We start from the raw sequence: 27,334 nt of genomic DNA on the forward strand, positions 1-27,334 counted from the left end.
ATTTCTTCCTTGAGTTTCTAAGGCATGAAGAGGGTGGAGAAGCACATTCAAGGACAGAGTTAGAGGAGCTATTGATTTTCTTGGTCTTGAGAACATTTAAAATAAAAAATTCTGGGCCTCCCTGGCTCCGCAAGGGGTTAAGAAACAACCTATGAATCTATCCACAGCCACTGCAGCACGAGTTCAATGCCCACCCAGACAGGGAGCTACCCACATGGCGCAGCAGACCTCTCCTGACTTGCCTGCTGCTCCCCTCAGCACTGTATTTCAGTCAATCTGCCTATTCTGTTCCCCACTCTGACTCTTGTAAATCCTCTCACCCCCGACACCTCTGCCTGTACCCCAGTTCTTGTATGCATAAATAAATCTTTTTAAAAAATAAATAAAAGATTCTGAGAAGTTGGAGTCAGAAATCAGAGAACATATTTATTCCCCCCCTTACCTTCTCTTCAGCCCCTTTGTCAAGCTCCTTGACCTCTCTATGCTTCAGTTTCTTCATCTGTAAAATGGGATTAACTGGAGTGGAGAGTTTAGCATATATCTGAGCCATAATAAAAGGAACTGCATATCCATCACTCACTAATTTTCCTTTTGCAAATGACTGATGATTCTCCGTTTAGTCTGTACGTATATGCTGAGGATGTAGTTGCTCAGGGAATGGAAGTAACATCACTGAATAATTTTTACATGCCAAGCACTAACCTGGGTACTCAATGACTGCTCAGATAGTGGTGTTTATAAAGAGCAAAAGGCCATGCTGTTTATCCTTTTACTCCTGAATTAAAACTTGATCCATAAATTATACAAATTTAATATTGAAATTGCAGATGTGCTAGATGTGAGACATGTAGCTTACAGTCATTAAACTTAGGTACGGAGGATGGATTTCCGAAAGAAATTGAAAGAAAGGTCAATGGAGAGGTAGAAAAAGGGGATGACAATTAGAAAGGAAAAGAACAGAGAGCTTGGGTTTAGTGTATAAAGTAAAATCCACACTCTGCTCAATGTACAAATTTTGTGAAGGTCAAGCTTCACACTGCAAGCCAGCATGTGCATATATATCAGAAGTACCTGAGTACCAATAAATATCACCTTTGCTCTGTTCTCTCCCACAGATTTACTGAGACAGACACCTTCATAGAAAACTTTATCCTGCGGGTCTACCTCCTGGAACCAGACTGTAACATCATTCGTATGAGTAACAATGTACTGGAGGTGTCTGAATTCTATGGCCTGTCCCGCACCATTGATAAGAACCTGCTCAGATTTGATTATGATAGGACAGCCAGCCTGGAATGCACAGTCAGGCTGGACCCTGTGGGAACTCGGCTGCCAGCTCATGGCCAGATGGTTCTGGTGGAGCCTCGGCCAGAAGAACCTCGTGGAGATCAGCCACATAGTTTTTTTCCTGAGCCTCGTATGACATATTTTAATACTTACCTGGAATTTACTAAAACTGACAAAAATGGTCATCTTGCACTATGGCAGAGAGTTTTACATAGTGTAACTTGTAGTTGATTGAAAAATGCAGCTTAATGGTTAAGAGTATGGACTCGGAAGCATAAAGACCTGGGTTTGAAAACTGCCTCTGCTTGTTATTTCCTGTGTGATTTTAGACAAGTTACTTAAGCCTCTGTAAAATGGGTGAAGAGATAGTTGTTCCATCTCCACAGAGTGGTGTGAATATGGAGTGAGTGAGAATACCCACACAAGTGCTCAACACAGTGTTCTTCATAGCAAGTGTCAGCTGTTATTAGTAATAGTAGCTATGGCAGCAGTTGTAAGAATAGTTGGTGTGTTTATTACATGATTTTAGATTGTGAGCAGGTTTGAGGTAGAGTTGATGGGCAGCAGCCATGGTTTACATCAGGAAGAGTTGATCGGTAATGTTCTTTCTATTAATCATTCTATCAGTATGTTTTGGGTACCTCTTATATGTATAAAAGCATTCTGGGCATGATGAGAAGACCAAGAAATATAGTGATTATCATATTCATACTAATAACTTGAAATCTGGACAGTAGTTTATAACTAAAGACATGTTTATATGTAAATCATGTCATTCAGTCTTCATAGCCATCTGATCATGAAGTAGAATACCCATTTGTATATCAGGGAAATATATAAATGCCACTTGAAAATTAAGTGGCCTGTATGTATCATAGATCCCACAGGAGTAAAAAATACAGTTGGTTAGAGACAAGATAACTATTGGAGAGATATGTATGGTTTTCCATGGGAGAGAGCAGATTGGTGCTGGCAGCTAAAGAATGTTTATGGGAAGTTTCAGTAAAAAGGTAAAGTGGATCAGGAAAGACATTTAGAATTTTAGGGTGTGATCAGCAAAATGGAAAGAGATTTTCAGTGACTATAGTCTAGCAGAGATTGCACTATTGAGCCATAGAAGTGGAAGCTGTAAAGGAAGACAGGAGCTGGACTGTACAACGCTTCCAGGGAGGCATTGGCTTGGATGTAAACAGATATTTAGGAGCAAGATAACACATTTTGTTTCATTTTTTTTTTTTGCAGTAATTTTAGTTTACATCAGTTTGTATATTAGAAGCATAGGCTCTTCCTCTCAGGTATTGTTACCCATACACGTCCGCTGCTAAGATACCTGTAATCCACAACCGTTGTTCATTATGCCCCCTCTTTACCTAGTTCTCACCCTTCCCTGCTTGCAGCCTCAGCTCTACAGTCAGCTTTCTAGGGTTCACTTAGTTTGGCTTTATCTGGCCCTTTGTTTTTGTTTTTGTTTTTTTTTAAAAGATTTGTTTATTTATTTATACAAGCACTGGGTACAGTCAGAAGCGCAGGAGAGTGAGAGAATTCAACAGAGCCAGAGTGGGGAACAGAACAGGCAGACTGACGAAATACGCTGCTGAGGGGAGCAGCAGGCGGCAGGAGAGGTCTGCACACCTGGGACCCTCGCTGGCGGCTGGGGATCAAACCGGTGCTGCAGAGGCTGTGGGCAGCTTCGCAGCCAAGCGCTCAACCACTGTGTCACTGGGGAGGCCCTATCTGACCCTTTGTCTGGTCTCTCTGTATTCCACATATAAGTGACACCATCTGGTCTATGTCTTTTTCCTTCTAACTTATTTCACTTAGCAAAATCCTCTCCAGCTCCATCCATGTTACTGAAAATGACAAGAGTTTGTAATTTTTGATAGTTGAGTGGCATTCCATTGTGTATATATGAACTGTATCTTCCTGATCCACTCATCTGTATCTGGGCATTTAGGTTGTTTCCATAGTTTGGCTGTGGTAAATAGTGCTGCAATGAACATAGAGTGTGTGTTTGTTTCCCTTCAAATTATTGCTTTTGTATTCTTTGGGCGGATACCTACAGGTAGAATTGCTGTGTTGCATGGCAGATCCATGTTTAGTCTTTTGAGAAAAATTCATACTGCAGAAAACACATTTTATTTTCCTCTCAGTGTTTCTTTTTGTGGGTAAGGACCTGATGAGACAAATGGTCAGGTTTTATTTTCAGTAAAGGAAATGATAAGCTTTCATAATAATCATGATTCACCCAATGAATGACTAGAGGCTACAAATAGATATTCATGAGTGAGAGTATTCTCTATGGGAGAAAAGATTGGTTGTTAATTTTATATGAACTTGTTTTGTTCAAATGGCTACTATCTTAATTCAGCACTGTACATTCCAGAATTGGGGACAGAATTGAAGTGTCCAGGTGGAAGCTGTGCCCTGGGACTGAGGAAAATAGGAAGTCTCAAAGTGAGCTGTGAGGAGTTCCTGCTGATGGGGCTTCGCTATCAACATATGAGTCCTCCTTCTCCCAATGTTGACTATATCTCCATCCGACTGGATCTCACAGATAGCAGAAGTAAAATCATATACAAGGTAGAGCTTGGGTTATGTGTGTGTCTCCAGATGATCCCAGCAAGACAGCCAGTACTCTGGGGGTACCCAGGCTGTCTGTCATGCCAGGGGGAGCTTCAGTGCAGTCATGGGTAGAACTGCCCAGTAACTCACTGGAACTGTGGACTTGGTTATTTTATCAGTAAATGCCTAAAACAGTAACTTTTGTGTAGATCAATAAATAATTTCCTTCCACTAGCTCTTGTCTAGGTGTACCATGACTCAGTCAACTTTGGAAAAATCCTTTTTCCTGTTTTCTTTGTCATGTCATTTGATTTTCATCTTTCCTTCATGCTTCATTTCCCCCTACTTTATTTGAAGCTCTTTTCACCTGTTAGAGAATATCAGAGTCCATATGTTCACTCTGCAAGAGAGGCTGATGGAAATTGGGAGGAAGAGGAACCAATCTCACTTTTATGGATATAGTAGATTGTATCATTTTCACCCTTCTAGACTTTGAGATGAAGGGCTGGGCCACCAAGAGGCAGGTCCCCAGAGCACTCCTTCAATTTCTGATCTTGCAAGTTCTCCTGTCGCTTCCTCCTCTTGATTTCTTCATTTTGAGATAATGGCAGAAAATGGAATCAATTTACATGAAATATTTAACATACTGCTCTGCTTATTCATGTACTCTGTATCTGGCTTATTTGGGAAGCCAGGGTGACTGTACCTGCTGAAATAGCTCACATTTTGTACTGCTCTACGGTGATCCAAGGTTACATTTGTGCATGACCTCCATCTTTCACAACCTGACTTTTCATTGGGTTTTTCTTAAGAGATGCAAATATTGAATATTATTATCCCAAAGAATTGGCAAAGCAATGATAAAGAATAAGCCATCAAATTATAGACTCTTAGAATTGGATTTGGAAAAAAAAATTGAGGCTGGTCAAATTGACCGGATAAATTACTTAGGGATCCTCCAAAGGATGAATTTGAATTTAATATGAATAATTAAGAGTATGAACACTGGGCCCAGGTTGGAAGATTTCAAATGTTAGTTGTGTGACTTTGAACTTTATATCTCATTTTTGAAAATCTTAAAATGGGGTGTGATAGCACCTGCTTCTTAGTACAATTTAGATTGAATGAGATAACATTTATAAGGCACTTGCCATAAAACCTCACATATAGTAAGAATTATGCATATTTTGCAAGTTAAAGAGCTACCCAAAAAAAGATTGATCATCAACAAATTTGGAAGTGGTTGGTTTAGTCCCAGTAACTTATTTTATAGTGGTGACAAGGAAATCACATAGCCTGCCCATGGGAATAAAGCTGTTCATGGCTGAGCCCAGACTGAAACTCGAGGTTTCCTAATGATTTCTTAGCTCAATAAGTGAAATTGCAGCCATTTTTCTTCCTGACTGATTTCTCTTCTTTTTCCTCTCTTTGCATTGCATTAGGGCTTTATTTGTTTATATTTTAAATCTTAATTTTGTTGAATGTTCATCCTTTCAGTGATCTTGTTTTACTTAGAATTAACCTATTCCACAGTCATTTGGCATGACATTATTTTATGATTAGAAAATCATGTGCTCACTGTAAAAAATATTTTTTAAAAACACAGATATATAAAGCCCCAAAGCTATATGCTATATGCAATATGACTACCATTTTAAAATACCTACACATATGCACATTGTGGGAAGATATGCACATTAGAGTTGGTTTTGTCTTATTGCTATTGAATTTGTGCTATATTAGCATTTTAGCCTCTTTATTTTATTTTTATGCTTTTACAACCCATCCTTATCAAGTGACTTGACTAGAAACCCATAATTTCTGCTACATTTTAAGGTTTTCTCATTAATATTTGCCTTGCGAATTCACTTGAAATAAATTTTATTATATTGTGAAATATACAGAACAGTTTTTTTTACCCCAAGAAGTCACATTTTCAACATCATTTGCTGAATAATCTATTTCCCATTGATTTTTGATGATTCTTCTATTATATAGGAAGCTATTATGTATATTATTTCAAGGCTAGCTCTTTTGTTCCTTAGATTTGTCTCCTTGTTCTTACGCCAGTACCATGTTACTTTAAATATAATAGATCTGTGTATTACACTTTAGTATTACACTTTACAAGCCAGTTTTTCTTCCTCACTCCTTTTCAAAACTTCCTTCTCTATTCTCACCTATATTTAGTTCCAGATAAATAATCAAGTCATTTATATCATGATTGGATTAAAGCTATAAATTATTTTGGGAATAATTGAAGTATTAGAACATTCACCATATGGAGTCTTATCCAGAAATGAGGCATCTCATGTCATCTAGGCAAATGATCTTTGATATGTTTCTGGAAAGTTTGCTGTTTTCTTCATGTGGCTGGAGCAATTATTAAGTCCAGTCCTAGACAGTTTGTTTCTGTAAAATTATTGTGAATAAACTCTTTCCCCTCCATTATATCTTCTCATTGCTACAGCTGATAATAAGAAAGCTATTTTTTGGTATAATTTTCTTTTATGTGGCTTCTTTCTTGAATTCAATTATTCTAAGAATTTTTCATTTCTTTTCCTCTTAAAGACCATAATTACATCTTGCACTGATGATAATAATTTTGTCCTCTCTTTTTCAGTAATCATTCCTCTTATTTCTATTCTATTCTCCACTGGTTTGACCAGAATAATATTAAATATAATGATGCTTACAACAATCCTTGTCTTGTATCGTTCATCAATATCAACTGCATCCATGCCAATGAGAATAATTTTTCTCATTGGTCCTTTCTAATGCTTCTTGCCTTGAATTCATCTTTCTTTGAAATGAATATGGCTGTTAATGCATCCTTCCTTACATGATAACCTTGGATCATCCTTTTACTTTTAATCTGTGTGTATTTTTATTTTGAGTACCTCTACTGTCAGGCATACATAATTGGATATTAATTTCAGAAATTTGTCTTGAACAGGGAATACAAGTTATATTTTTGTAATAATGGATACGTGGATTTTTATCTATCATTTTGCTTTCTGCTGCTTGCTAATTTAAATAAATGACTTGCATTATGGCTTATGTTTTCTTTGCCTTTACTTATTTGAGACTTTTTTGTTCACTTTATGTTTGATTAGGATTTGATTAGGATTTAAAAAATTCTTTAACATCTATTCTCAATATTTAAAGACACAAAATGACATGAGGTCTTTTGACTCTTCTTAAATGAGGGTTGAGCCCATTTATCCTTTCTCTTGGCAATTGCCCACCCCTTATGCAGTTTTAGTTCTAGCACATGATTTTAATACCTAATTGTTTCATTTATCATCTTTTGCTTCACATAATTTCTTCTGACACTTGTATCCATTTTTTAAAACATCTTTAAAATAACATGCCTATTTGGGCTTCACTCTAGGCTTAACTGGTTTTATTGTCCAGCTCCAGTGCTCTTATATCATGATATCCCAATTCTTGAATTTTCAAATGATGCATCGTCAAATAACTTTTCTCATTGGCATGTGAAGAATGGGTCCTCTAAACCCTGGCATGTCTCAACATATCCTTCATTTGTCTTCATAACCAGCAGTGGGAAGGGAAGTGTTCATCTCTGTACTTGTCTCTTCTGAGATTTATTGGCTAGTTTCTGAACTTCCAGACTAGAGGCTTGGTAGTTTGGGGGATCATTAAGGGGGTACGTCTGATTTGATCAGGCACTGATGGAATAAGACTTCATGCTCTCTGAGTCTGGCAGATGTTTCAAGCCCCATCTTTGTCTCTGGGGCAATTTCCTGGTTCCTCAGGAGAACTTAAATCATAGAGGGCTCTCACCCGCAGAGCTCTCTTCTTGGGAGGATGAGTTTCTAGCTTGAGTGGTTACTTGTGATTCCTCCTGTAGTTTGCAGGATATGATTTCCACCTCCAGCTTCTTGCTGCTGGGATTCTTTGGCCTCTCAAGGATGCACCCTAAAGATTAGGGTGCAGGATGACCCCCAATGAACCCTCTGTCCCTCTTGGCCCATATCTAGAGGCAAACATCTATGTTTTTTTGCTGCCACAAACAAGGGTTATAGGCTGATACCCACATAGCCACCTTGGGCTTCTGTCTGGTTGCTTAGTCTTCTTGGGTATAAGAACAGCATCAGTCCTCCATGTGAATCACCTATGAAAAGCATTTTAAGGCTGGTCTCAACTTGGAAACTTCTCCCCTGACACTCAGACATGGGGTGTAACATTGCCCCAGCTTTTCTGCTTCATGGAGGTGTGTGGTATTGGGGATGGAGGATTAGGGTTGTAACTCAGCACAATACAGGACTTCTTTCCAACAAGTCTCTTTTTCTTTACCTCTCTCAACTCTCTTATATTCCTAGAGTGGGCTAGAGGATTCTAGAGTCTGGAACTGTTTCTAGACATTTGCTTCATAATTTATGATTCTCATTCACTTTGAAATCTGCTGTCTCTTTTCTTGGTCCATTTGAGAATGGACCAAGAACAATTCCATTTTTTAAACATTCTGTTATATACAGATATAACTCCTAGTCCAATGTTCAGCAGTATTGAACCAATGTGACTCTGATAATTGAGCATGGTCCTCTTGATAATTAAATACATTCAATAATATGATGACCTGCATCTGTAACTATGAGGATTCTTTTTGCCTGCAGCACTCATTGAGATTTCAGATCTCATGGCGCAAGTTCATGCTATCTCTGGAGACCCTTATCATGAGAATATCATCCTCACAGCTCTCTCATTTGAGGAGAGAACCATGGTCTTAACTTACTAGACAGCTGTGCAGCCATCTTTCTGCTGTATGAGTATTCAGTGATAAATACATTTTTCTTCATCTTTCCCCTTGCCTCTTTAAAAGACAGTCAGAAGTAGGGTGACCAGAGGAGATTGGCAAAGTGACACTGCTAAGTGTGTGACTTTCACTATCTCATTATTTGCTGTCTAGGTTTTCTGATTTATATATGGGGAAAGGGAGACTTGGAGTTAAATAACTTGGTGTAGAAGTTATGGTTGGTGTAGAAGGCTACACTAATCATAAATGTTGGAGGTAGAATCCTAAGCACATTACTTTTGATGCCAAAATTGGTGTCTCTTCTGAGCTCTGGCTGCATATGAGCCACTAGAGAGCTTTAAAAATACCAGTTTTGTGGTCCCCTCCTTGAAACAATTAAATTAGAACCTCTGGAGGTAGAGCTTGGCTTTAATATGAATTAAAAACTCCCAAGATGCTTTTAATATTCACCGCAGGTACACTATCTAGGCTGTGGCTTTATGTTAATCATCATGCTGTTAACCCTGTATGTGATAGCTTCATTCATATACTATTTCCCCTTTCATATTTTATTTTGCCTTCAAAAGTCAGAAAGCGCGTGGTTGCCTGTCTACATCAGAGCTGGCATTACTAATCAGATTCCAAGAGCTGCGTTCATGGCCATGTTTATTCTGGAAGTGGATCAGTTTATCCTGACCTCGTTGACGACCTCAGTTCTGGACTGTGAAGTGGATGAGACCCCCAAGCCCCTGTTGGTGTTCAACATCACCAAACCCCCGCTCCAGGGTTACGTGACTCACTTGTTGGATCACACCAGACCAGTCTCCTCATTCACCTGGCAAGATCTAAGTGACATGCAGATTGCCTACCAGCCACCAAACAGCAGCCACTCTGAGAGGAGACATTACGAGGTAAGAAGGAAGAGACAAAGCTTCTAGCCTACTTGGTATTCACAGACTTTCTTAAGAGGCCACTTGCTTAGCTTTCAGGATAGTTTGTATATTCGTTACCCCTGAAGCTAGTCAGTCACTGTAAATCAGGATGCTGACTCTAGTGCCATGGGGAGCCAAACAGGTGACACAAATAAGCAAACCCCTTGGAAGGAGAAGGTGGTCCAAAGAAAGAGCTGGTCCTTTGGGCCAACTTCATTGATTAAAGGCTTGTAAGAATATAGAGTCACCTGGTGTTGCTCCCGTACTCCACTGTCAAGAGACTTGGATAATATACGTATTTTCCATAAAAAAATTTCAATTTTTATTTATTTTTTACTTTAAATTCGAACTATAAACTAAACGTCCTCCTTTCCCTGCTTCCTTCCCTCCTCTCTTCCTTCTGCATAAATAGTTTAAGCAACACATTAATTTTTGGAGCACCTTTACCTACTTATGTTATATTTTAATTAAAATAACAACCAAGAAGAATTTCACAGCCAGTGAAAAAATTAACCCAGATCTTGAAAGGCAGGCAATTTTTTTTTTTCAGGTTAGCAGGCCATTGAAAACACAAGAGGCAGAATAAATTAAAGTTCAAACAAGAAAATGTAAAAAAGCTTCTTTTTAAATCAATAATCCTATATATATTTTTTATTGGGGTAACACTGGCTATAACCAGTATATGTTTCAGAGGTGTAATGACCATCCCCTTCAGGCTTTGTTACTACACCGCGCCCACCCCCAAGGCACCCACAGTCCTCACCATAGCCCATTGTGCCCCCTTCTTATTTACTCTCACCCTCCACCTCCCCTTCTGGTAGCCTCAATTCAATTTTTTAATACAGAAACCTATAAAAAAATTAAAACATTTTGTGACACCTACAAAATATTTCCTTGGGCCACACTTTGCAAGGGATTACCAGTTTGAGGACTCTGGTGTTCGCATCAGCCTTCCTGCATCACATAGACCATTGAATTAGAAATCGACGTTGTTCACAGTTTCATTAAAATTCTCATTCTTTTTGGTTTGTGTGAGCTTTTCACTGGGTTCCTTAATTTCCATTAATAATATTGACTCAGGGCATCTCCGGTGGCTCAGGCGGTTGAGTGCAGCGCTGTGAAGCTGTCTGCAGCCTCTGCAGCGCGGGTTCAATCCCGGCTGGCCAGGGAGCTACCCACATGGTGCGGCAGACCTCTCCTGTCTTGCCCGTTGCTCCCCTCAGCGGTGTGTTTCAGTCAGTCTGCCTGTTTTGTTCCCTGCTCTGTCTCTGGTGAATCCTCTCATCCTCCCGCACATCTGAACTGTACCCCAGTTCTTGTATAAATAAATAAATCTTTAAAAAAATAGTGACGCAGGCCCCCTTTTAATAACTATTGGGTTGTCGGAAAAGACGTGATGCATTTTTGCTTGAAAACCATAGAAAAAATACATTCTGACTTTTCCAACAACCCAATAATTTCACTATCAGTCACCACATCAGGAAAGTTCTCTTTTGGTCTAACTTGAATCCTTTCTGCTGCAGTTTCAACCTCTTTCTTTTTGTATTCAGTGGGAGTGGAGAACAGCTGGTTACAGACTTGCGCATAATAACCCTTCACATACTTAAAGACCTACCAGCAAGTTGATTCAAACAGGATGGAAAATTTAAATGAACAGATTGATACAGACTTAGTTCAGGTTTATTAAGTGTCCCTGGGGTTACCAAATTGTCCTCCATTTAATTTAGGCTTTTTCAGCATTAGGCCTCAAGGGCACACAAAAGAATCCAGACTATAAATGCTTTGCTTTGCCCTTTGCTTTGCTTTTCTTCATTTCATAATAGTTATATGCGTATATGGCAATTTTGCCCTCACCTCTCTCATTCTTTCCATATTCTGAAGTAATTTCTCACGGGACTTCCAGATTTATGTCAAGTTCACAAATAAAGCACTGCTGCTCTGGCTGCTGCTTGGGTGTATTTTCTGGCATTGCATAATGTAATCTTAAAGCAGAAGCTGTCCAAATGTGTGATTATTTTGTGAGATGGTAACATTCAATTTTCTCATTGGGGATAATGTGCTTTTCAGATGGTAGAGGCTAGAAGCCCTGGCTTCTATAAAACTGTGTTCATTTGGCTGCCTGGGGTGGTGCCCACCTGGGGTGGGACAGGGCAGTGCTCCTGAAAGTAGCTGAGCATTCCCTGGGCTCCAAAGCTAAGGCCGTCCTTTCCTTTGGACTTGCAGTTTCAACTTGAAATAATAATAAAATTACAACTCATTTTATAAGGCATTTATTTGAGAAAAAATTTCCATAGGGAGTACATAATATCCAGTTGCGTATGACTCAACCTAATAAATATTTATGTTACACCTCCAGAAAGACATTCCCTGCCTCCTTGTAGTTTCATTTTTTTGCCTGTTATGTTGGTGCTCTTGAATCTGTTTCTTTTGTTATGTACTATTTGCTGATATATTGCTGTTTGGTTGTTTTGCTTATCTTCTCAGACCACACAGAAGCAGGCAGTGTGCCTTCTATTTCTGCATCAAACCTCATCCTTCTCTGTCAACACCTGCTAGCATACATCCATAACATGTAATAAGGCTCAAAACATATCATGGAGCCCCATCTACTAGCTATGGATTTCATGGGGACAAGTAAATCTAGATAGTTAAAAATATATCCAGTGGGATAATTGCCTCAAAAACTATCTGAAGAGCAGCACCATTGACATTTAAGATGGACAATTCTTTCTCTTGGGGCCTGTTCTGTGAGTAGCATCCTGGTCTCTACCTACTAGATGCCAAGAGTATTCCCTTCCTCACCAAAAATGTCCCAGATACTTCCTTTTGTGCCTGGGAGAACAAAATCATCCCCAGCTGAGAACCACTACTCAGGATGCTTTATCTTTGAGAGAGGCCTGAGTGGTCTGATATTAGACTGACATAGTCTCCTGAGCAAATGCAGGGATGCTCTTTTCAGGTTAAGAAATTCTTTTATAGAGATGAAAATTAGAAAATATTGAGAAGCTAAGGAAGATCTGGAGCCTGAAAAAAAGTTAGATCAGCTTGTCAAAAAAGGAGATCAGGCAGCACCAGAAACCTGAATGTGTTTTTGCCTTATATACCCCAGAAGTTACAGTATTTTATATAATACCTTGTCCATCTGTGGTTCTTATGCAACTGTTTGTTTCCAGGTGGAGCTGGAGGTGTATGACTTCTTCTTTGAAAGGAGCGCACCTATCACAGTCCACATCTCCATCAGAACAGCTGATACAGATGCCCCTCGGGTGTCCTGGAACACAGGTGACGCTCCCGACCACACAGGGGTCCAGCAACATCCCCTTGAGGGAAACACGAGAAACTATATGGGTCAGGAAAGCAAGGTCATTGTATTCCCATTCCACACAAAATGCAGCTGAAACCCAGACAAGTTAAAGTCATCAAATAGTTGGATTGTTTTCTTTTCCTAGTGACAGTGCGAGAAATTTATTTATTTATTTATTTATCTATTTATTTATTTATAAAGATTTATTTATTTATGCATACAAGTACTGGGGTACAGGCCAGAGGTGCAGGGGGTGAGAGGATTCACCAGAGACAGAGCGGGGAATAGAACAGGCAGATTGACTGAAATGCACTGCTGAGGGGAGCAGTGGGCACAACAGGAGAGGTCTGCTGCGCCATGTGGGTATCTCCCTGGCCAGGGATCGAACTCTTACTGCAGCGGCTGCATGAACAGCCCCATAGGCTGCGTCTTAACCCCTTGTGCCACCAGGGAGGGCCCAGAGTGAGAAATTTAAATACGTGATTCCCATGTTATGAAGTCAAATTCTTTCCTCTTCGGGAGGTAAGCCAGAAGGATACATTTCACCCAACTGAGGCAAAAAGTGACTATTTGTGATATTGATCTTAGGTTGGATTGTGAGAGAAAAGTTTCCAAATTCAATGATTATTCAGACGAATTAAAGGAAGGTGTAGATTTTAATTAATTTCTTATTTTTAAATTGATTTGTATGGAAACCAAAATTCACGTATATGAGCTAAAGTGACTTTTTAAAAAATAAAGGCTTTACACTGCCTCTCATTTCTGAGTAAACTTATAATGAAGTGTATGTATTTAGGTAAGCTGTTAACGTGGAGTTTTAAGTATTTTTTTCTTTCCAGCATGTCTATCGGTAGCATGCAAACGCATGCATACAGATGGTGGGTGCCATATTCTGTTGAGGGGAAATTACCTGCGTATGGCTTGAATCATCAGATGACACCTCGTGTGTGTGTGTGTGTGTGTCTGTGTCTTGCACATGGACGCATGTACTCAGGCAGATGCATTTAAATATGGGTTTTAGTATAGATGAGGATGTCAGGTGAACAGACTTGATATATTGTTTGGACACTCTATGTCCCTCTCTACCTCTGTTAGCAGGATAAGGAGAGAAATTAAGGACTTGGTAACCCAAATTTTAATAGTGGTCACATGTTAAGTCAATTATTGCTTGCGTTTAGAGACTTAATATCTACGTGTGTGTGTGTGTGTGTGTGTGTGTGTATGTGTGAGCTGTGAACCTCAGGCTTATGGAGACAGCTCTGCATCCGGTTTGGCTGCTTTGGATATTGGGATCCTTTTAAAAATGAATTTTACCTCATTTTCAGCTGAATAGATGTTCATCATTGACAACCTGAAAAATAGGTAAAATAGAATAGTCATGAATAAATAAGTGAAATCATAATGAATAATTTGTTTATTTCTCTACCACGAAGACATGACCACTGATAGTATTTTGTAGATATACTTCCAGTCTTCTTGCTTGCTCTACTGTGTGCCTTGATGCCTTCTCTGTGTTGAAGCCTTTTAGTTAGAATACCCTTATTGCCAGTTCAGAGTCTTTATATGTGCTGGCCCTCATTCTTTTTTTTTAAGATTTATTTATTTATATACAAGAGCTGGGGTAAAGGCTAGAGGGGCAGGAAAGTTAGAGGGTTCACCAGAGACACAGCGGGGAGCAGAACAGATAGAAGGACCGAAAATACTGCTGAGGGGAGCAGTGGGCGAGACAGGAAAGGTCTGCTGTGCCATGAGGGTATCTCCCTTGCAGGCTGGAAATCAAACCCACGCTGCAGAGGCTGTGGACAGCTTCACAGTGTGGCACTCAACCCACTGATCCACCGGGAAGGCCCTAGTCCTCATTCTCTTATTGCCCTCTCCCCTCCCACTGTTGCTGCTATGGCCGCCTCCCTCCCCTCCCCCTGCCTGTCTCCTCCTTCTCCATCACTGTCCCCTTTCCCCATTCTTTCTTCTGTTTTCCACGTATTATATGTCTTAGCCCAGGTTCCCCAGCAAAAAGACCCTGAAGTGCATTGTATGTGCTAACCCTACACTGACAGCGAGTCGGGGGAGGGGAAGGGAAGTCAGGAAGGAAGTAGATGCCGTGGACTGAGCTGGTCACAGCTTCACAAGAACGTAAGCTCTGTAGTGCTGAAATGTCCAGGATGAGATGGAATCACTATGTGTGGGAGGAGTCAGCTGGGGTGCGGAAAGGGTGAACATCTGTCAGCTCCTTCCCATCTCCCACCTCACCTTGGTCAGCTTGCCTCACTGATGCAGCTCCCCACAAATCCAGGTGGTGTTACTTGACCCCTCTTAGCAGCTGCTGACCAGACTTCCTGAGTCCCATGGGGTAGGTGCTGGCCAGGGTCACAAGGGAGGTGATGCCCAAACGACTCTTGCCCAGAAGAGCAGTGGAAGTAACTACCCAGATGAGCAGCTGCAGTAATGGTGGCAGCCAGGGTTTTGCAATTGTGAGGACTGTAGGAACCCTCATGGGGCCACTGCAGCAAGAGAGAGACTAATGGTGGAGACTGGGGAGGCAAGGGAGACTGGACAGATTGAAGGGGAGCGAGCATTCACTGGCTCCACTGTCTTAGTTCTATCAACTCCTTTATTTATTTAAACAGCTCAGATCTGTTTTATGATTCTTTTAATCACTTTGGTTACAAAAGTCCCTTCCTTATTAGATGCTAAACTAAAATATAGGCTTCATTGCAAAATGTCAGAAGCTTTGTGTCTCACATCATTAAAAACTCCCAGGGCATCATTGCTTGTATTTGCATATTTAACCACTTTACATTTTCTGTCCTGTGGGCTGCTTTTGAGCTCACAGTATATATGTAAAAGTACTTCCAATTCTTTGCCTACTTGAAATACCTGGATGTAGCCTTGAAACACTGTGGGCATTTTTGAACTATTGGACACTGAACAGCACATCTATTCTTTCCTTCATTACTTATTTTCTGGCACCATGATGCCTCTAAAGGATATATCATAAGGAACCAGTTATTGAATTGTAGTTAATTGTACTAAAAGTAAGAATATTGCTAAAAATAAAAACTAAATTTCAGCTTCTTAAAAAGCTTTTGAAAATAAAATTTTTCAACCAGTGTATTTGAGTGAAAATTCATGTATCTTGTCTTACATTAGTCAAGTTGGCCTGTAATAGAATTTTCCAGAACACTTTTCTACTTTCTCTTTAGGTCTGAATCTGCTGGAGGGACAGTCTCGACCCATCACTTGGGAACACTTCCAGATTGTTGACAATGATAATATTCGTGCTGTCCAGTTAGTTACCGTGGATGGCTTGCAGCATGGACGGCTTACACTAGGAGGTGAATGATCAATCTTTGTAATCTCGAAAAGCATCTAAGGAGCGTTTTCTCAAAAACAATTTATATTTAATAAGATATGTATAGCATCTCTAGAGCCCCATTTCTAAGTAAATTGTCATATCAGAAAGTGTGGAGATCTTTCGAGGTTGAGAATCTGTTAGGATGCTTCCATCAGTGGCTGAAGAGGATACCTTATGTTTAACTCATGATTTAAATCTCAGTCTTGTTTTCTGGATGCATGTTGGGCTCCTTTTAAATATCCTCCTTAACTGATGATTTTATCCCAGTTGGGAGTGAAAATATTTTTCTCTCATTTCTCTACTTCAGAGAAATATATTGAAAAACAGAAGCACTTCTGTTTCTTAATACTTTAGTAAAAATTATTTGATTGGTAACAGTTTTAAAGAAATGGATTTGCAATTATAAGGATAGTAGTTAACAAGGTAATGGCCCTAATAAAAATAATATTCATATTTTATGATAATAAAATTATTTTACATTCCTTGTAGTGAACTCAGAGGATTTAACTCAATTCCATTGTGTTAGTTTGCCTAACTATAAATCAGAGAGTTCTTATTTGTCAACATTTGTGATTAGGGAATTCTGCAATTAAAAATAAAAAGCTAAGTTCATGGTAAATTTGCTTACCTAATCCCAGGACATTTGGAGGCCAGCTTAAGTCTGGGCATATTAGTTAAGGTAGGCAATTCACCTCCATGCAAAGGAAAGCCAATTACATTGTCTTAAAAATTCATCATTTTCCTAAATGGGCAATTGCCTGGGGGTAGGCATTCTGATCCAATCTGTAAGGCCAGCAGCTCTTTCTGCTCCACCAGTAGTCACAAGATGGCGCTTACACTTCCAGGCTTCAGGTCTGCATTCAAGGACGGAAGAAAGAAAGGAAAATAAAGTTATGCCATTTAAATGGACTCTCTTTAACAACTTTTCCTGGAGCCTGATACAATGACTTGCATTTATATCACCTGCCAACTTATAAACTATCCCTCAGTGCCAACTTATAAACTACCCCACAGAGTCTGGTAACCTCAGTATTTTAAAATGGTTTCATCTATGATTCTGTTACTGAGAAAGAAGCAGTAAGTGGCTGTTGGGCAATAGTTGGAGAGTGAAGCAATGCTAATCAATACTGTGGAAATGGAAAGTGGTAGCCCATCATGCAATGGTGGCCTGGGTTCAGGGATGGTAGAAAATAGTACTTATATTTATTAAGCATTTACTTTGTGTCAGATGCAATGTATTCTATGTAATTTATCTTTATATCAGTTTTCTGTAGTGAGATTCTGTTTTTATAACTATTTTACAAATGAGTAACTGGAAACATACAGAAATTGACTGTTCTAAAATATAGAAAGAGACAGAGATGGGATTTGAACCTAGATCATTTGAAACCACAGTTCTAGCTCTTGATCTATAAACCAGTGATTCTCAAACTTTAGCATGCATTAGACTCTCCTGGAGAACTTGATAAAACACAGATTAATGGGTTCCAACTCCAGCATTTCTGATTCAGAAATTCTGGATCTAAGAACTTTCATTTCCCAGGTGGTGCTGATGCTACTGATTTAAGATTATTCCTCTGAGAAGTTCTGCCATGTGGGATGATAGTAATGAGTTGAAGAATAGATAATATTTATTACAGTTTACCGTTGTTTAAATTCCCTCATTCTTATCAGGAATTATGAGGTGGGTATTATTAATCCTGTTCTATAAATGACACTCAAATAAATACTCAGCACAAGTCTGCACTGGGTAGTGTTACAGCAGGTACTCATGACCACATCTGTGAGTGTCCAGAGCCCACTTAACCAACACTTGTTTTGTCAGCCAAGGGAAGTATTGGCCACATCTTTTCCTCAATACCTTCTTCTGTAGGGCTCTAGCTTTTTCTATAGCTGTCACCTCCACACCTCCCTTTTCAATCAGCTCTCTGCTCTCTCCAACAGGGGGTAAAGGATTTCTCTTCACTGTGGCTGACCTTCAGGCTGGAATTATTCGCTATCATCATGATGACAGTGACTCCACTAAAGATTTTGTGGTCTTCAGAATATTTGATGGCCATCACAGCATCCGCCATAAGTTTCCCATCAATATATTGCCCAAAGATGACAGTCCCCCATTCCTCATAACCAATGTTGTGATTGAATTGGAGGAGGGGCAGACCGTACTGATTCAGGGATCCATGCTAAGAGCTTCAGACATGGACTCTAGTGATGACTACATCTTCTTTAATATCACAAAACCTCCGCAGGCTGGAGAGATCATGAAAAAGCCAGGTCCGGGCCAGATAGGTAAGTTCTGGGCAGTCAAAATCCTTTGTGTCAGAATCTGTGCTATGATGAATATCTTTTTTTAAAATTATTATTCCAGTTTTGTAAATGCGGAGCCTGAGATTTAAGAGTAGTTATCTTTCCAAGGACGTACATGTGGAAAGTTCTACAGCTGAATCTTGAAGTAACTGTTACATTAAGAAAAATTAAATCTGCAAAACAAGATGATAGGACAGATATTTAGCTCCTTCTTGGAAGTAGGTAGAACAGAAATTTGGCAAAATAGGGATCAAGTAGTCAGTGTTACGACTATTTCTTGAAAATACTTTTTCTTATGCTAATTTTTCTAAATAAGTTTAATGTTTGGCTTTTTTTAATTGACACACCTTGACAAAGCATTTAATGAATATTCCCTGGGTCCACACAAACTGCTAGGCAGAGAAGATATTTGGAGATAAATCCAGTATTGTTATACCCCAACATCTGGCAGATACTTACAAAAGTGTATGTGTTTTGTGTACTCAATAGGCTATCCTGTCCCTGGCTTCCTTCAGAGGGATCTATTTAATGGCATTATTTACTATCGTCACTTTGGTGGAGAAATCTTTGAAGATTCTTTTGAATTTGTCCTATGGGATAGTCATGAACCTCCAAATCTCTCAGCACCACAGGTAAAGGTCTATATCTAATACTTTCCCCAGTCTTGTCCATGGATATCAAATCTGGGAGATGTTATTTGGATCTCCCAATAGGAGAATTCAGTGGGAAGAATAAGAGGCTATAAGGGGCATCTATGCTGATGTAGCTTTCATCCTGTTTTATTAGACCGATTTTTACCTGAAGAGATTCTTTGCCTTTATTTCCAGTAAAGGAAGTATGTGGTTTCTGTACATTTCATTGAACAACTGATAGTTGCAGATTATGTTGAATACTTGAAATACATTTTAAATTGTAGGACATTACTAGATGTCCTAGCTGGAAAGACAATCATCAGTCTATATGATCATTTGAGTCCCTTAATAATTGCAGTTTCAAAGATATCAGGAATTTACAACACAAAAAATCTTAACAGAATGCACACATGATGCTTTTTTTTGTTGTTATGCACACATTAATTGCTGGAAACTCTTGAGGAATAAAGCGTTAATACATATTACCTCCCCATTTTAGACCTCCCCCAGTCCATAACAAATATTTGGGTCTTCTTATTTCTTCCTAATTTCAATAAAAGTTGAAAGAACCAAGGTATTCATTTTGGAATCAGCAAACATTTCTTAGGATTCTCTTCTGAGTAAGACATCAATGCCTAAAGACACAGAAATGAATAATTCAGAATTCCTGCCAGCAGTGAGCTCACAACTGATCCAATACAACAAATAATGGCCTCACATTATAGTGATTTCATATTTCATATCAGATGACATAAAAAGACCTAGCCTGGGGTGGGGGTGGAGCTTGCTGAATGATCCACACATCAACAAATCTGTACATATTAGCAAGAAACTTCTCCCTCTTTTTATCTTGGTTGCCATGATTGTCTTAACCACTCAATTTGCTTCAGAAAATTATTTCCTTCTTTATCCTTCTCAGTAGAGGGCTTTAAAGTGCTTAAGCCTGAAGAGATTTTAACCAGGAGAGAATAAAATTACAAGTAAAATGGAAAGTGGGAAATCAGAAGAGGAGAGAGAAGCAAACAGAGGACCGAGAAGTGGAGGGAGAAGGCAGGAGTGTCTCAAAGATCTGTGGGTGCAGTGGAAGGGAGAGGAATGAATGAATATGGCCATAAGAAAGGACAGGCACCCACGGGGGTGGGCATTTATCCAAAGTCAGATCAGAATTTGGGGTGGGCAAAACTGACACTGGAAAAATTTACTGGCAGTGAGATATAGCACTGAGTAGTTTCAAAGGAAGATACCAGATACAGAATCAGGCAGGAATCTCAGCTCCAGGCAGGGAAAAGGGCAACCCAAGCCTACAAGAAAGCCAGATACCAGCTAGTAAAGTGTCATATTGTGAGCTTAATTCTGAGTCAGTCAGGTTTGTCATTCTGTATACCAATTTATCATTTTGTCTTCTGATTCCCTACAAGTCTGTCTGTGGGGGCATGTGGCCATACTAGTCTGGAGAGTAGGAGGTAAAGGCAGCAAGCAAGAGGCCAAAGTTTGGTCTGGGCATTAATTTTCCACTGTCTGGGAATGGATGTTTAATAATGTCTTTGTTAGACAATTTCAGTACAATGAGAACACTTTATTTCTCTGTGGAGTTTGTTAAGATCAGTTTTTCTCACTCACAGACATGCACACAATAATTGTTTAAACATGAATAAATATGTAAAGACACATCAACTAAGGGGATCATAAAGCATGTTGAAAAATGTGCCCTCCAAGAATTACTACAGCGGTATAAAAAAATAGGCTTATACATTCTTTTTACACAAAAAACACATTGGAGAATAAATTAGCATGGAAAATGGTCTCTTTGAAGGCACAATAACTATTGTTTCCTTATTAAATCCAGTTTTTCAATTAAGTGAAGCCTCACTGATCCATACTATGGCTGGGAGATCCCATAGAGAATTTCTGAACTTTGTAGATTAGCAAAAAACTATAATTGAAAAAAAATCTTGACACAGACTCCCAGAGACTGGAGAAATGACTTTCATTGTGTTCCTTTATTTTGGTAACTCGTTTTAGTTTTTAATTATTGAAATGCTTCAGAAGATGCTTAATTTGCTGACATGCATTCAGAAAGCAATGAAGGAGAGATACAGAGAATTGATTTATTGATCACATATTATCAGGTACTTATTGCACTGCTAGCTAACTTGTTTGATCTGGAGAACACTTTGCTGTGATAGTCATCATTATTATTCCTAATGTACAGAGAGAAAAGCTGAATCCCAAAGGAATTAAATAATTTGCTTCAGGGAGCACAGTTTGTAGGCGGCTGAGCTGATATGCCAGACTTTTCTATATCTAAACAAAAACTTAACCATAGTTTAGTTTTTGCGTTGTATGTCATTTTCAAACTGGGTATTGTGAATACCATCATTGTAGACAAAACTGGCATTGCTGATCAATGTTTCAATGATTATATTAAAAAACAAACAACACAACACAACATCAGAGTAAGTACACTTTCATGCCTCAGGCTGTGTCAGCCCAAGCAAATGTACCATTTCAAGAGTGTAAGTAATTGCTTTCTTGCAACCATTTGTGGATTATTGTAAACAAACAGGATGATAAAAGCAGTTGGCAAAGACATCTTGCCCTCTAGCACTATCAATTTTAAGTGTGGTTTTAAGAATTCTTAAAAAGATAAACAGGGGTAAAGGGAGAACTGAGTCATTCGGTTAGCAAACACAAAATACAGTGTCAGATTTTGTGGAGTATAGAGATGAATATAATTGAGCACCTACAACATTCCAGGCATTTTATTTACATAGTGCTGTTTTATCCTTATGACAAATCTATGAGGTTGATGGCATTAAGCTTAACTTACAAATAAGAATGTTTACTCTCAAAAAAGTTTAGTAACTTGTTCAGGATCAATAACTAATGTATACTCAGGACTTTAGCTATTCACTGCCAAATCCCTGTAGTTTGCACTGTACGTCTGTTCTCGTAGGAAAGATTGACATGTAAACTACTAATTTAGAATAAAAAATGTTTACTGAGGGATAAGCAAAATTGAGGAACAATTCCAATTGAGGAACAATTCCAATTCCAATTTCAAGAAATGTGTTCAAGGGTAAGGATGATTCAGATTGCTGGAGAAAGCAGGATGAAAGCATTCTAGATTTAAAAAAACAAAACCAAAAAACAACAACATGGTCCAAAGCATGTTTAAATACTTAGATAGGGTCCATTACACACAATTTCAGTGCTGGATTAATGTTGAAAGGTAAGCAAGATAAAGTTGAAAATTAGAATGTGTCTAAACCGTGGAGAGTCTTGGGTACTATGCTCGGGAGGTTGAATAACTGGTGGTGGTATAAAATTTTTGAGGAGGTGAATAACCTGAGTTGACTTTTATTATTTTAAAGATAACACTAGGGGTATGAAAAATCTATATTAGCTATTATATTCAGGGCTACCAGAGGTGTTACAATAATGTAAGGGAGAAATGAGAGCTGGAGGTAGGTCATTAATGGTAGGAATTAGACATGGGGGTGGAATGGGATGTGATCACTATATAGGCAATTTTATAAGTAGTAACTTTTGGATGTGGTGATGTGTTATATGTATACAGAGAATGAGTGACCAAAAGTTATGTTATGTTTTCTAGGATCAATGAATGATTAGAGGGACATAAAGTAATCACAGATATTGGTGGAAGGAAGTATAGAAATATAATCAGAAACATAGTTTGTGTTTTAGCATTCTATATACTCATGACTGTATAAACTGTAATTGTGAAAATTATATTCTTAAAATATAATGGAGGTTGGAAATATTCCATATTTGGTTCAAATTCTTAACAGCTCCTGAATCATTTAAGTGAAAGCATATTATAAATGTCAGATTTTGAATGTCATCTTAAGTGTAGGTGATTGTGGGGTGTCATCTTTGATGTCTTTTTGGCATTTCAAATTAAAGGTACCAATCATTTTTTTCCAGGTGGTGACAATCCATATCACTCCAGTGAATGACCAGCTTCCAAAAGAGGCTCCTGGAGTTTCTCGACATTTGGTTGTCAAGGAAACTGAGGTGGCCTACATAACTAAGAAACACTTACATTTTATAGATACAGAATCATATGATGGGGAGCTGCTCTACACAATAACAACTCCTCCATTTTTCAACTCCAGTCACAGGTATCTCAGAAAAGTCATCACCTGGGATATTCATTGACGGTTATAATTTAGGATAAGACAGTCAAAATTATCAATATTTAGTACTGTGGTTCAGTTGCTCTGTTGGTTGGACATGAATGTATACTAAATTCAGCATTTACTCGAATCTCAAACTTATGAGAATCATGATGCCCTTTTATGATGGGCAAGCAGAAAATTCTGGACATACTTTTGCAATTATGATGAGAATGCTATTGATGATACTGGACTTAAGATTAGAACCTGGTGTAACTTTTATTTTCCTATTGAGCCTTGTAATTATCAAAAAGTTTGGTAGTGGACTATTCTATTGAATATTTGTATTTGGAAAAATAGCCTATTCGCCCATGTTTCTTTTTAGACACTTGGATGCTGGGAAATTATTCATGGTGGACAGCATACCAAAGCTAACCAAAAATCCTACAGCTGTAGGGCTGACGTCATTCACTCAGGTATGATGTTATGTGCAAATGTTGACAAACGTGATAGAAATGTTCTCCAAGAGAATATAGCAAGTCTAGTGTTGGCCTTTGACATCTGTCTCAAATACTATTATAACTTTGTAATCAGGGACCATGATGCCTCCAGCTTTGTTCTTCTTTCTCAAGGTTGCTCTGGCTATTTGAGATCTTTTGTGGTTCCATACATTTTAGAATTATTTATGCCATTTATGTGATAAATACCTTTGAAACTTTTATAGAGATTGCACTGAATCTGTATATTGCTTTGGGTAGTGTGAAAATTTTAACAATACAAATTCTTTGAGCCCTTTCTCATGGACTCTATTAACATTTACTTATATTTTCCAGTTTCTTTTATCACTGTTTTGTAGTTTACAGTGTGCACGTATTTTATCTCCTTGGTAAAATATATTCCTTTCTTTCTTTTTTTTTTTTTAAATTTTTTAAAGATTTATTTATTTATTTATACAAGCACTGGGTACAGTCAGAAGCGCGGGAGGGTGAGAGAATTCACCAGAGCCAGAGCGGGGAGCAGAGCAGGCAGAAGGACAGAAGTACACTGCTGAGGGGAGCAGCAGTCTGCACGCCATGTGGGACCCTCCTCCGGTGGCCGGGGAGCCGCCGGGGATCGAACCGGCACCACAGAGGCCGCGGGCAGCTTCGCAACCCAGCGCTCAACCACTGCGCCACTGGGGAGGCCCCAAATAAATTCCTTTCTGATGCAATTGTAAATGCAATTGTTTCTTAATTTATTTTATGATAGATTACTGTTAGTATACAGGAATATAATAAATTTTTATATATTGATTTTATATCCTACAACTTTAGTAAATTAATTTGCTAGTTCTAATAGTTTTGTTTTGGTGGAATCTGTAGTTTTCTGCAAATACTGTCATGTTATCTACAAATATTGACAGTTTACTTCTTTTAATTCACATATCTTTTATTTCCTTTTTTTCTAACTGTTGATTTCCAATACTATGTTCAATAAAAGTGGTGAGAGTGGACATCCTTTTCTTGTTGTATACAAACTGTATTGATTCAATTCCCTCTATACCAAGTTTGTTGACCTTTTATCACATATAGATGTTGAATTTTGTCAAGTTCTTTGCATCTATTGAGATGATCATATTATTTTTATCCTTCATTTTGTTAATGTGGTATGTTATACAGATGTTGTGCCATCCTTGCATCTCTTGAATAAATACCATTTGATTATGGTAGATGATCCTTTTTAATGTATTAAAAAATTGATTGCTAATATTTTGCTGAGGATTTTTTATTTATGTTCATCAGGGACACTAGTGTATAATTTTCTTGTCTTGTGGTTTCCTTGTCTTGGTTTTGGCATTGGGGAAATGCTGGCCTTATAAAACCGGGTTAGAGGTGCTACCTCCTCTTCTATTATTTGGAAGAGTTTATGAAGGATTAGTATTAATTCTTATTTGAATGTCTGGTAGAATTCACCAGCAAAGTTATCTTGTCCTGGACTTTTGTTTGTTGGGAGGACAAATGCTTGAGCTAGTCATTCTTTCTGCTTGCATATTTCCAGTAAGCATGTGATATTGATTTGTAAATGTTTGATCAAGTTGAATATTACTTTAAAATCTTGTTATAATTCATCACAGTCTTTTGCATTGTTTTGTGAACAAGACTTAGGGACCTGAGACATGTTTTCATTCCACCAAATTCAGCTTATCCAGTGCCCTACTGCCTTATCCAGTTTTCTAAGGTTGCCATAGCAAAGTACCACAACCTGAGTGATTTGAAACAGACATCTGTTGTCAAATACTTCTGGAGGCTAAAAATCTGAAATCAAGATATTGGCAGAGCTACACTCCTCTGAAATCCTGTAGGGGATGCTTTCCTTGTGTTTTCCTAACTTCTAGTGGTTTGCTGGCCATCTTTGACATTCCTTGGCTTGTATATTATCACTCCAGTCTCCACTTTGCCATCTGTTACCAACCCCTTCTCGTATATCTCTCTCTACATTAAAAAGTATACAATTTATATTGTATCAAACAATTAAATCTGCAACAACTCTATTCCCAAATAATATCATTGTTAGGTATTGAGAATTAGGAGTTCCATACATTTTTGGGGGGAGGGCAGTCTACTGCATTTCAACATCCTTTGTTAACCTTTTCCATACTCTTGTGGATACCAGTGTGAAATCCTACAGGGTCACAATAATGGTGACCAGAACTTAGGCAGCAGCTGCTGATGTGGCTTGGAACTAATGATGCCTAATATAACTGTAGTTTGAGAATGTAAATAAATATATCAACCCCATGTGCTAAATGCTATTATTTTAGTCATTTAACAGATAAGAAAAAGAGGCCTAGTAAGTTTAAGTAGCATGACCACTATCCCATAACTACTTCATGGTGGAACTGGGTTGAAATTCAAATCTCCTATCATTACAGAGTTGGCTGCCTTCAACCACTTGACATATTTACTTATTTTCTTTGTGGTTTTCCTTCCAGATTTTTAGAAAAGGTGACAAAATAGTAGCTTTTTGGAATCTTCAAATTGGTGATGGTGGCATTTACAGTATTCAATGTCATTTAACATGACAGATTTCTTAGATCAAGTCTCTGAGGGTCTCATAAATCAGAACCCACATATCTATCTCAATATATTTTGCAGGATGCTGTAAACTATATGAAAGTGGCCTACATGCCTCCCATGGAAGATATAGGTCCCCATCTACGACATGTTCAGTTCACATTTTCCATCACTAACCAGCATGGGGGCACTTTGTATGGGATCTGCTTCAACATTGTGATTCTTCCAGTGGACAATCAAGTTCCTGAGGTATGTACAGTGTTTGATATGAAGGATGAAAAGGAGGTAAGGCCTAAAAAAAGAAAGACTTTAAGATTTACTGGAAATGCTAACTTTTCTCCAGACTATTTCAAAGAGCTTTTTTATTTTCTAACTACAATATAGGAAAAAAATAAAAAAGCATGGGGAGGGGAAATCTTTTACCTCCCATGGGATTTTCTACCTAAACAGTGAGATTTTCTAGGTGCTGAATTTGACATTATTTTCAAAGCCTTATCAAAATATTCTCCCCTCCCTTCTTCTCTCCATTTTGCATGTTGATCAGGGAAGGGGATTAAATTACAGGTCTTTTAGTAACCAGAGGGCTTATTTGCTCTCACCACAAGATAGTCATGCTGCTCGCTCTGTAATCAAAATAAGCTCTTTAATTTTCCAAAATGAATTATGATAATTTCTTCCATCCTATCTTGTCCAACTCAAAATTTATATAAGCTTTAAAGCAGTTGGATCTTTCATTAAAAACCAACTACAAAAGAGATGCTACCTTTTTCATCGTATCTTCAAGATAAGCATTTAATATATTTGTTTCAGACCCTGCTCCCTCCATATCAGAATGCTTGACAGGGCTTCCCTGGTGGTGCAGGGATTAAGTCTCAGTGCTATCAAGCTATTGCCAGCCACTGTGGCATGAGTTCTATCCCTGCCCAGGGAGCTAACCCACAGGACCTTTCCTGTCTCGCCAGCTGCTCTTCTCAGCAGTGTATTTCAATAGATCCACCTGTTCT

At 38.5% G+C, this 27,334-nt stretch overlaps 1 protein-coding gene across 5 annotated transcripts in view; it reads left to right on the forward strand.

The window, feature by feature from the left end:
* Positions 1-27,334, forward strand: part of FREM1 (FRAS1 related extracellular matrix 1) — a 146,957-nt gene that overhangs the window by 37,116 nt on the left and 82,507 nt on the right. For all 5 annotated transcript variants that reach the window (XM_037491830.2, XM_037491835.2, XM_037491833.2 and 2 more), the window contains exons 4-13: positions 1,116-1,417; positions 3,671-3,867; positions 9,196-9,519; positions 12,714-12,822; positions 16,048-16,179; positions 18,144-18,488; positions 18,996-19,138; positions 23,087-23,283; positions 23,663-23,753; positions 26,412-26,579. In XM_037491830.2, coding sequence (XP_037347727.1) covers positions 1,116-1,417; positions 3,671-3,867; positions 9,196-9,519; positions 12,714-12,822; positions 16,048-16,179; positions 18,144-18,488; positions 18,996-19,138; positions 23,087-23,283; positions 23,663-23,753; positions 26,412-26,579 — 2,008 coding nt within the window. The remainder of the gene's footprint in view (positions 1-1,115; positions 1,418-3,670; positions 3,868-9,195; positions 9,520-12,713; positions 12,823-16,047; positions 16,180-18,143; positions 18,489-18,995; positions 19,139-23,086; positions 23,284-23,662; positions 23,754-26,411; positions 26,580-27,334) is intronic.

This window comes from Talpa occidentalis, unplaced genomic scaffold, assembly GCF_014898055.3.
Source record: "Talpa occidentalis isolate TD23 unplaced genomic scaffold, MPIMG_talOcc4v2.1 talOcc4.7, whole genome shotgun sequence".
In the NCBI taxonomy this organism is placed as follows: Eukaryota; Metazoa; Chordata; class Mammalia; order Eulipotyphla; family Talpidae; genus Talpa; species Talpa occidentalis.